Source organism: Anas acuta, chromosome 2 (assembly GCF_963932015.1).
Source record: "Anas acuta chromosome 2, bAnaAcu1.1, whole genome shotgun sequence".
NCBI classification, from domain to species: domain Eukaryota; kingdom Metazoa; phylum Chordata; class Aves; order Anseriformes; family Anatidae; genus Anas; species Anas acuta.
In genome coordinates, this window is record NC_088980.1 from 28,647,342 (window position 1) to 28,658,892 (window position 11,551).

Here is an 11,551-nt window from a genome sequence, read left to right on the forward strand (position 1 = left end):
CTGGTGATGTTCCATCCCTAACTCTTGTTCACATCCAGTCTACTGGCCTTTGAGGGAGGGGTTGGAGAAACAGCCTTGATGCTGTGACAGCACTGCTCATCTATAGCCAAAACATTGGTGCAATACCAATGCTGTTCTACCTAAAGGTGGAGAGCACAGCACTAAATGGGTTGCTGTGGGGAAAACTAACTACATTCCATCCAGACTCAGTACAGAACCTTGCTTGGAAATGCAAAGTTTAGAGAGTAATTTGAAGAGAATTTATTTCACAGTTTTTTTTCACAGATTTTTGTTTGTTTGTTTCACTTAGAAGCCGATCAACTTAAAACTATTAAAACATCAGTATATTATGTGTTACAGTTATGACTCAAAATTTAGTGTGTGTTTGTTACCAACACACCCTTGATGCTTCATGGAGTTGAAATGCTCCACTGTATGAAACACAACTGTACAGGCATTCTTACAGGATAAGAACAGTAAGTGCTCCCTTAAGTACAGAAATAAAGTTAAAAATGTAGCAACAAACAAATCTATAAGTCTGCCTTTGCCTTCAAATCAACTGAATCCTAATTTCCAAAGCCATAAACTTCTTGTCCAATTTGATGTAAGGTCCATAGCCTCAAAGTTAAAACCAAGTTAAGGTCAATAGCCTTAAAGTCTGGGTCTCACTGTGTAAATAGAGGTATGCTTGTACATCTCATAAGGGAATGATTTTGACTTTAGGGTAGGTCTGCAGTGCTAGTGTTTATTTAGATTAAATGAATGATAGGGAAAGTATAGGTCTTCCACAAGGGATTGTACCTGGGTTGATAGTGTGAAGATGTGGATCTATTTCTGGACTAGGATGCTCTTTTGGGGATTTTACTTAATGCATGTTGAAGTCATTGAGAAGTCAGTCAAGTTATTTTTGTTGAATTCTGATTTTAATCCTTTTGCTTGATACTGTGCTAAACTGTGCAGTTCCTTGTTAGTACACACCATATGTGTAGGAGCCAAAAGAACAGTAATAGGAAACAATTTTTCTGCTTTTGCCATGCAGAATTGGTCCTATCAAGTAATTGGTTTATAAATCTAAATACTGTTGTGTAAAGACGGTGCTTTCAAAAATAATATAATAATATTAGAAATCCACTGAATGTTTGATAACACTGCAAATAAAGAAAATAACTGGAATAATGTGTTCATGTAACTAGAAGTTTGAATGTCACTTCGTGTTTTGGGAGACCTAAAAAAAAGGAATTGTGTTTAAAAATGTAAAGTAAAAGCCTCTTCCATCTCTGATTTCTTTGTCTGTAGCACAGGTTTTATTTGTTATTGAAGCTAATCCCTCCATCTACTTCCCCAACTTTTTTTCATTTCCTTGATTTATCATTTGCAACTTCATGGATTATCATTTAAAGTGGTAATTATAACAAATATGAAGGCATTTTCACAGCATTTGCTTATATCACTTTTTGGAAATTAGATTACTAAAATAAAGGCATTTCCATTGTTGTTCAGACTGCTATGTTATCATATTAAATCCATTGAGTACTCCATCTTTTCTGCCTTAAGCCTGAACAAAATTTCATGGCTTTATTCAGGTGAAATGCTCTGATGAAATATAAAAAATGGAGAAAGAAAGGTTTCTGAATTGTTAGCTGTCATATTATAGCAATGTTTTCATTAATTCCCAAGTTATTAAATTTATAATACTGCAGTAGAGTTTTTAAAAATTGAATATTAATTTTCTTTTGTCATAAGGAAAAAAAACTTTGGTTGTGCTTTTTACAGTAATTTAATTAAGCATTGCCTGCAAGTTCATTTCAGTATCTATCATGGCTCACTAAAGTTAGATTCAGTATAGAATGGTAGATTAATTGCCCTTTGTCTTAGATGAAATAAGAATCCTAAATATGCCGAGTCATGAAATTTAATTGTGTTCGTCAATTGCTTATTCAATGCTTTGGAAACCTAAATCAAGAAATACTGAAGAAGAAGGCCAAAGGTTGTTAAATGTAGCGAGTAACACAGATTTTGAACTTTACTTAATGAACCGAATGTTTATTACTATGAAATAAATGCACCATTTAAAGAATTATGGAGAAAATGTAAAATATTAAAACTCTAATTAATTTTGATCAGAAGCATGCAATGTACTCATTTTTCCTAAAACATTTTCATTAGGGTCTAGATTTTCTCTGTTATAGAGAGAAATTGATTCCTTTCATACAATAGTACTATCTCTTTATGTTAAAAAAGTGTACTTCATTGATGTTTAGTGCAGTGTCTTTCAGCTGCTTTCAACTGTAGGCAGCATTTCTAAACTGTAGTTTGCAGGAGCATTTCTCTGTAACTCATTTGTGCATACTTTGTTTATTATTGTTAGTCAGTTTGGGAACAAACAACATTCAGACCTTTTGATAGAAGTGTGAATAAATGAACTTATTTGTGAAAATAGTTAAGTATGAAAAAACTCCTCAAATATAATTTAGTAGCTCCCAAGATACACATAGAGCCCTAACAACTGATCAGTAAAAAGAACAGCCTTTTATTTGTATATTTATTATGTACACTACTAAGAAATAAAAATGTTTAAAAGAGCTGTTAATCCCTCATTGTTGGCCTGAGAACCTTTTGTTTTCATGTAGCTGTTGTAAGAAAATGACATTTTATTTCTTAGAATCAAGAAGTTTTCATTCTTATAATTTGGTAAATGTGTACTGTAAATTTGGAAGGAGTATAGGCATAGATATTTAAAATAATCTTGTTTTGATTAGAGTATGCATTTCTAGGGTACAGAATACTATTCTTTGGTGGTATTATGAGTATATATATAGTGGAACTTTAATTTATAATTCATAACAATAATGATTATACTGTCATATAAGTAGAAAATATTATTGTGGTTTCCATATATATATATATTTACATATACACAGATATAAGTGGTATAACTGAGTGACAAATGTGCTATAGAAAGGTTCTTAGGGATAGGGTCAGACTTGAAAGACATGAATGAAAGACAAGCTTGCATTCTGAGTCTGAAGCGGAGATTAAGGAAGCTTGTCCCTGTAGGTACAGACACAGTACAATCCTTTTGCAGTGGCTTTTCATCTATTTCATATTTGATATTTCAGGCTTTTAATAGTTAAGCATTCATAGATACTGTGTAAAGTTCATAAACCTTTAAAGACTTGAGTTGTTAAAGAGGAAACATTTTCCTGTACTTTCTTCAAGGAGAACCAGCTGAACTTTTAAAACAATGGTTTGGTTTCAAGCACCACCTGCCCTGAAGAGCATCCCAACTGTAGTGGCAGTCAGCCAAAAGGACCACTCAGTGGAATGGTTGCCTTCTAAAAATGAGATAAACAGATGGAGGATTGGAAATCTGGCATAAAATTCCACTTCTGTACTAAGCGTGACATGAAATTTGGCTGTAAGGACTCTTGCAATAGTACATTTTTCTGTTCTATCAGAATTAGAAAAAAGGAAATAGAAAATACAAAACACCGACAACCATTTCAAAAAGCCTTCAAGTTCTTGTACCAGTACAAGTTAAAGGAAAGAGTTTGTGATAAACAAGCAGCTGTCTGTAGCTTAAGAGGCGCGGGAGTGTCAAAACATTTCTCCCAGTCTTGCATTGCCACCTAGAGTACCATGCCCTGCACTGCAGCGGTGAAGGGCTCCCGTGGAACCACCGAGCAGTTCAACGTCGCTCTTTGCACTGAAAAAAACGGGGCGGGGAGCTGCTTCCAACTAATCGATGGCATGTTTATTTACATTATAATGCTTAGCTCATTCATAGCCTCCATTTTTTGAATGTTACCAGATCAGCTGAGATTTTGTTGTAGGAATTCGGTGGGGTCTGACAGTAAGAATTAATGGAGATGCACGTTAAAAGGTACGACTGTCAGCTTGCCAGTGGTCCCAGAGGGTGCATTTTCTTGACGTCTGCTTCAGAATACTTCATGAAGCAAATGTCAAACTTGTCAAGGCTGTCACTATGAAAATGATCCATGTAGCAAGGGTCTCCTTTTCCTGGGAAACAAACAGCTGCCTTATCACTGAAGTGCTGCAGTGACAGAAAACTGTCATCTATCACGAGAAATTTATATTTGCTTCTAATATCCATTGGTAAAGAACTGTTCCAGTCGTACTCTGTATTTTTGTGCCACTCTTCGTTATAAGGGTTGTCAGCAATACATTTGAAACAGATAGCATGGGCTTTGGAAGAAAAATAACTTCTGAATTTTAGTGTTGGATGCTCACCTTTTGCTGATTTAACAGAAAGACTGGCTTAATTCTCAATTTATAATCCTGCAAACTCCTTTTCCTCCAAATTTGGCATATTCAATTGGAAAGGAAGAATTTAGCTCTCATTGTTTCTAAAGTCCCTTTGTCCTGTTGTATTTTCATACAGTTAGTATTTTTACCTGCTTCCAGATGATGTTTTGTAGTCTAGAATCTGTGAGATAGATGATGAAATACCTGCTGCCTAGGTTGAGGTTTTAAAAATGCTAGTATGCAAACATCCTCCCAATGAGATATAAACTGCAATGTCCATGAACTGTAACATCTTGATTGTATGTAGTGACTTGTATTTATAAGTACCACACCAAGTTAGCAAATATTGCTTTCCATCTACTTGAGTGTGTAAAACTGCTGCCCTCAGAAGAGTCTGGTTGTGTTCTTCCTGCTGGCAGCAGCGACCTGCCTGGCCGCACCTCCAGCACTGAGGCCATTTAGTAGTTGTGTGAGGTTTGTGGTTCAATCAAATGAGACGTTTAGATTCTGCAGTTTGGAGGAAACATCCATATAGAAAGTCTCACAGGTTCTTTGACCATGTGCTTCCATGGAAGAACAATCTTTGTTCTTCTGGAGTCTACATCATAGTTACATTCATTATACGTGAATACAAAACATAATCTTTCTCTTGTTTTGTCTTTATTTCCTTACAGAGGTTTAAAGACTTTTATTTTTTATAGTTTGGAACACTTGGTATTTCTTATGACCAGCTGGACACCCTCACTGAAGCCTAGTATATTAATCATATTACACCTCTTTTGGGTTAAGGTAGTACAAAAAGTAATAATATTGGAATTTGGTCCTGAGTGTTTTTGAGGTGGTATTTCTAGATTATGTGATAGCATGGAAAACCCTTCAGTCAATTCTTAGTAGTACAAATTTTATTTTAGCTAATTTATTCAGATGTTCATCATACTATGATATATATATATTTATTAAGTTCATATAACACATCTTGAACTTCATATAGGTCAAAACCAGAAATTTAATTTTATTAAAAATATTTTTGTAATAAAACTTTAGAAATTACAGGTGTCGTGTAATGCACAAATCTGTGAAATGCAGTTAACTGATGTGTGATCTGTTCTATGTACAGTGCAGTGTCAGTTTCCATGCATAGTTAAGAATTGTCTAATCCACTATTATCTTTGAGATTTCATATAATTAACTAATGGAATAAAAAGAAATTCTCAGACATTTCAAATGAAGGTTGTTGAAGGGGGAAAAAGAGAAAGGGACATTCAGAACCCTAGTTCTAGGATATATATACATATATACTTTTATATATATAAATATATATATATATATTTTTCTCATGTCAGAATTTATCTATAGGGGAGTATTCTGCAATAATTACTACAAAATAAATTTTCCACATGGGGCCGCTTATTCTCTGCTCAGAGTAACATTTGTAGTTAACCTTAAACATGCTTTCAAAGGAGATGAAGTTATATGACAGAAGCACACACTGTCTCTCAACTGTCAGATCAAAATTTTCAGAAATAGGAACTTATATGTCAACCTCTTACATCTAGTTTTTGCCACCTAAAGGCATCTAAATTTCAAAGTATTCCTATTCACTTTAGCAGAGCTACTAAATGCTCAATACTTTCATAACAATTCACAATGCTTAATTAGGAGGCAGACTGAAGTCTCTCGGTTTTAACTTCTGGGCCCTTCCATATTACTGTCACCCACTAATGCTCAACTACCAGGTGTAGACTAAGTAGCTTGAACCAAAAGGTTCAAATGTCCTCAGGGTTTTTTAAGTCATCTGTAGATCAGCCAAAGGACCCTTTAATCCAGTTCCTTGATTCCATCAGGAAGTGGAGGAATGCCTGGGGAAAGGGTGTAAGAAACAGGATGGTGTAGAAGGTCTTCCCCCTTGGGATGTCCAGCTGTTCTGTGGCTTAAGAAGCTTCTGAACTCATGTTTCATGTAAAGTATTAGGTTTAACGGCAATTTTTAAAGCCCTTTGTTTTCCTCATCACTGTTTTGTTTGTTTGTTTGTTTTGTTTTGTTTTGTTTTTGTAAATCTAAAAGAACATTCCAGACTAGTAAACTTAATTCATTTCAACATGAAAATAACCTTTGGGCTGCTAAATGCAGCTTTTCAGTAAGAGTAGTAATAGTCTCAGTAAATACAGTCTTGAGGGATTCACTTCCCTTTGCTACTCCTACAAGTCATCAGATCTGTGTTAGGGCATATTTTATGTGACTGCATTCAAAATTCACTTAATGTTTGAGTCTACAGTTGGCTGTAGTCAGAAAAGATACTGAAACGAGTTTGATTTGTGACATCTACTAGGAAGACCTACTTTGATGGTTTAACATTTTAACACTGAAAGGACTGTTCTGTTTCAGAATTCTTAGGGCAGAATGCACTAGGCAGTTGAGTCATAGAGTGACTAGAAGCAAAATAAATAATAATGAAAAATAGAGATGTGAGGTACTAATAGAAATAATGCAAACTGAATTTTGCAAAGCAGAAACTAGAATTCCATATTTCATCCAGTATTTATAACCAGAAGTACGTAAACCAGTAATAGCAACTATACACATTGCCATCATAGACTGTTTTTAACTGATAATGAAAACAAATAAAAGGTTTTCCTTTGCTACCCTTCAGAATTAAAAGCTTTATAATGGTAGGCGGTAATTAGTAAAACAAATATATTAAATATGTTTAATTTTCAGTCTGGCATCATTACTTCATAATTAGGTTACATAGGGTATTTAACTGAACATTCAAACATTATTAATGGCATTAGAAACTCCAACAAATTCAGTATTGTATATGCAATCATTGGGATGCCTCTTGGGTTATTAGAGAAAATATTTAAAATTTTATAGAAATTTTGCGTTGTCAACAAACTGAAGGAATAGCAAGCCTTCACACCTTAGCGTATGGTCAAAAATTGCACTCTAAATTGGCATTTAAAATCCTTCCCAATTATACTTGCAGTGACATTACCCTTTTTATAATAGGAGTTTGTGTCAAAATTTTGTGATAATTTTCAGTAATTAGCAAATTTGTCATTTTCAGGACACTGCTGTCACTTTTTTTTTTTTTTTTTTTTTTTTTTTTTTTTTTTTTCCCCTGTTGGAAAGCTGCATGGTTGTCAGAATAGTTAGTTCATACTTTCCAGTGTCCCCTGCCAGTTATTTCTGGCATCTCTTGCCCTGGCACTGTTGTTCATGTGGTAATGCACAGCTCAGTGAACTGATCTGGCTGATGATATATGTAACAAAGAAAACATTTTCTCCTCTTGTTAATCCATATCCTAAGAAAGATGAACCATCATGCCTTTCCAACAAGTCACCTATTAGATTTTCATTTCAAAATAATATGTGACACTTTCTGTTCTTGGAAAATGGAATTGAAATAAAAGTGCCTCTGCGAAACTAAGATGTCCCATGTGGAGTATGATTTAATACAACACAATTTAGAAAGCTTTTGTGCTTGAAAATATCAAAATAACAAAAAATAACAAAATAACAACCAGGAACTCGGATGACTTGCATGTGGAAGTCAGCCACATAAATCCAATTTATACTCACCTAGTAGATTTTACCAGTTTGGATAAGTTTTACTGCATTGAAGCAGCAGCAGATGAACAAAAGAAAGACCATTGATACTGCAAAATATCCCAAAACAGGTGCTTCCATCTTTAGTATTCATGCAGAGCAAATCCTAGACTTCTCTTAACTAGTCAGCCATCATTTCTGCTTCTCAGAAAACACTGAGCACTGCAGCTGCTGCTGTAAACTAGGAAATCTGCCAGACAGCAAGCATAACCTTATGAGCACAAAATTAAAACATTTCAAGTCTACAAAAAAACCCAGAAGATTCTTTTCTGAATTGTCTTTCACTGGATAAAGCCTTTTGTCCTAAAAAACAGGCTCAGAAAGCTAATGTTCAGCCTAATATTTCTTCACCCTCCTATAGTCCTCACTGAAGGTAAGACCCAGGTCCTTTTCCTGTAGTCTCTGAAATTTCTGCATGCTTCTTCTGCTAAAAGAGGAAAGCCTAAGTACTAAGTCAAGTGTGTTGGGAAAGAATGGCTGTGTAGGGTTTACATTCCCCTTGGGAAGGAGGACGACAAAGGACATTGGAATAACAGCAGGTTATGTACTGGAAAGATGGGTTATTTGGCATTGAGGTCACCAAAATATGACTTATGAAGGTAACGATCTACAGAAACATGCAGATTTGCTTTCTTCAAGCCCATCCTGAAAGAACCTTGCTGCTTTTCTATACGAGACAACAGTTTCTGTGGATAGCTTTTTTATTCAGCGATATTCTTTGTCTCCTGTAAGCAGTACATATAAGCTCAGTTACACACTGCTCCTTTGTTGTTTCCCAGTCTGCCTAGCCTTTATTTGCATTAGAAGTTTGACCTTTATGTGTGTACTATACAATACACTCTTCAGTATGTACTACACTTGTAATTTAAACAAATCAATAATCTTTGGTTTAACACACATGCATAGATGTGTTTCCTCACCTGAACTAGAAGAATCACAGTACTCACTACATGTTTAAAACATAATTAGAGAGATGACTGTCCAGGAAGTTAGAAAAATGCATTTAGTCTTGAGTGGCCAGTTATGAAACTCATATTTCTCATGTCTACCTTACTTCCAGAAGGTGAGAGAATTTGGAAACAGGATGCTTTGGAGTATACACTTATTTAGTAGAGCAACTAGCTTTTCATTTTTTTCAATGTTTTGTGACATAATCTGAGACTATACGTTTTTAATGAGATTTTCTGTTGCTGTTCTATTTTGTGTATTTTGTGTAGAAAAGGAAAGGCTAGGATGCAAAAAGATAAACTCATTTGCCTAGAAGGATGAAGGTGCTGTGTTAAAGTGGGAAGTCACATTGTGATTTTCTGGGTCCCACCTAATATCCTTGACATTTCTCTCTCTTAGATGTTGATGAGTGATGTTACAGCAGCCAGAATGCTTCTTTGCTCCCAAATGTCTATTCATTTGCTCTCCTTTTTGTTTCTAGAGCAAGGAAGATTCTCTGTATTGTGAATTAAAATGCAGGCAGGAAAACTGGCTGTACTTTGAACGCGTGATAAGGCCTGTTGGTGATGTGATAGCTTGCAAGTTGCCTTATGAAATAGTTTTCTCAGACTTCTGCAATTTATACTTTAGAGGTCATGATTTTGTACTGGACACAAAATAGTATCCATTCCTATGAAGACCGGCATTATGATGTCACTTCATTGTTTTCAGTGTGATCCAGCAAAATCCATCTTGAATTATGAGCCCAACTCTTGGAGTTGAAGCTGTAGAATATTGTAAGCATGCCGCTGCCTGACATGCTCATGTTTCCTATTTTAGACCTGACTGATCTTCAGATAACATATGGTGGTACAAGTAATTGGAAAATTGGCAGACCTGTCAAGAAAATATGCTAGATGGGACAAAAATACGATGCTGCAGCACATAAAGTGTCTCTGAACTTAAATTTATTGTCTTTTATCAAATGGTGAAGTAAACATATCTGGTCTCAAAAAAAATGAAACATTTTTCAATGGCAGATGCTTTTCAAAAGTAATTTTTAGAACAATGATGAAAGTTCTTGCATTTGAAAATAATTTAGTGGAAACCTCTGGTCAAGAACAAAGGAAAAGTGTGACATACTGTCTGCTGAAAATGTTTGAATATCTTGCCATCTGTGTATGGTTTAGGATTTTTTTTTTTTATATATAACCAACAAGTAGATTGGTCAGGGCTCCAACTGAAACATTTACTTATTAAATTATTCTTCTACTATGAATGCAGATGATGAGACTTGATTAAATTTTATTTTTATTTCATTTATTAATGATTATTTTTTTGCTTATTTTGATGCTTATCAAAAGATGACAAAAGTATGAACAGAATTCTATGCATATGTTTAAGTACAAAAAGTGTAGTTCTTCAATAGATTGGTTAATGCTTATGTTCTCATTTTCTTTTACAGGAAGATGAAAATGAAACTGAGGCAGGAAGTCTATCTCGGGAGCTGAACATGGAACAGAAAAAATCAAAAAAATAGGAGATTGCTGTCTTGTTTGAAATATTTGGAAGTTGTGTAAAAGTGATTATAGTTTCTCATTGCAAAAATAACAAAAAAATTCTCAATAAAGTCATTGAAAATTAAATTCATTCTGCACTGGGGAATTAATTACGTAGCTCCTGGTGATATCTGTGATTATATTGCAAGCTGAGTTATCAGAACTGAGCACCATACCAATAAATGTATGAATGCTTTTTGAACATGGGTGGAAAGCTGATGAGTTATTCATAACTAAAAACACTTACTAAGCAAACAGGACTTTTTTTTTTTCTTTTCCTGATGAGTGATGTTATCCTTAAAGGATAGTTATAGCTCAGACACATTTTTGTATTTCTGAGTAAGAGCTTTGATACTTAAAAATTAGATAAATGTGTGTTCTAGATAAATGTATGTTCTCTCAAAGAAGTTCTGGAATTTCTTCTGATTAAAATAAATGTTGCTGGAGACTGGGTGAAGGCAAAGATTTTGTGGTGTTTTCAGTGTGTTTTCATAAATAATTATTTTTTCATGTGTATACCTTGTGATTTCTAGTTTATTTCATGATGTATTATCATTTTCTTCCATGCAAACCTTATTTGTCTTTATGTGATCATCTTGTAATGAATGTCACAAAAAGTGACAAATAATGTTCTTGATTAGGCCATCCCACCCAGCTCTAATTTCTTCATAACAATCTTTGCATTGTAAAATCATAAAATGACTTCTCCCTGTGTCATCAGTCCTTAAGTGAGTATGAAAATCTTAAAAATAAAAATAAAATAAAAATAAAAAACACCTTCATCCTTTCCAGAAAAACCTTTCTCATTACCTCTGCTTTTAAGTCTGTGCAGGTCAGTATGTGGGAAAGTTAGTACAAGAAATTCAGATGTAGCTTTGTAGCCTGATAATTGTGCACATGCAATAAAGAAAAAAATAATCTTACTAATTCTGTTTCAGAATTAGAGCAATACTCGCTGAAGTCCCTTGAGGAGAGTTTTTCTTTGCTGTAGGAGAAATGTGTTTTCTCCGATTGAAAAAATTGACCTCTTTTCCTACTGTTCCATATTTTTTCTGTTATTCTGGATATTAAAATATACAGTGTATATTAAAATATAAACTGTTAAATCAGATTGTAAATAATATCCATCCTCAATTTATCCCATCAGTATAAATTATAGTTTCAGGTATTTCAAAAACAAAACACCTATG

At 34.3% G+C, this 11,551-nt stretch overlaps 1 protein-coding gene across 2 annotated transcripts in view; it reads left to right on the forward strand.

Annotated features, from left to right (window-relative positions):
* PHF14 (PHD finger protein 14) overlaps positions 1-10,826 on the forward strand; it is a 163,419-nt gene extending 152,593 nt beyond the window's left edge. For both annotated transcript variants that reach the window (XM_068674041.1, XM_068674043.1), the window contains one exon: positions 10,268-10,826. Coding sequence is in view for 1 of the 2 variants with exons in the window: in XM_068674043.1 (XP_068530144.1) it covers positions 10,268-10,342 (75 nt within the window). In the remaining variant the exon portion in view is untranslated. The remainder of the gene's footprint in view (positions 1-10,267) is intronic.
* The last annotated feature ends 725 nt before the right edge of the window (positions 10,827-11,551 follow it).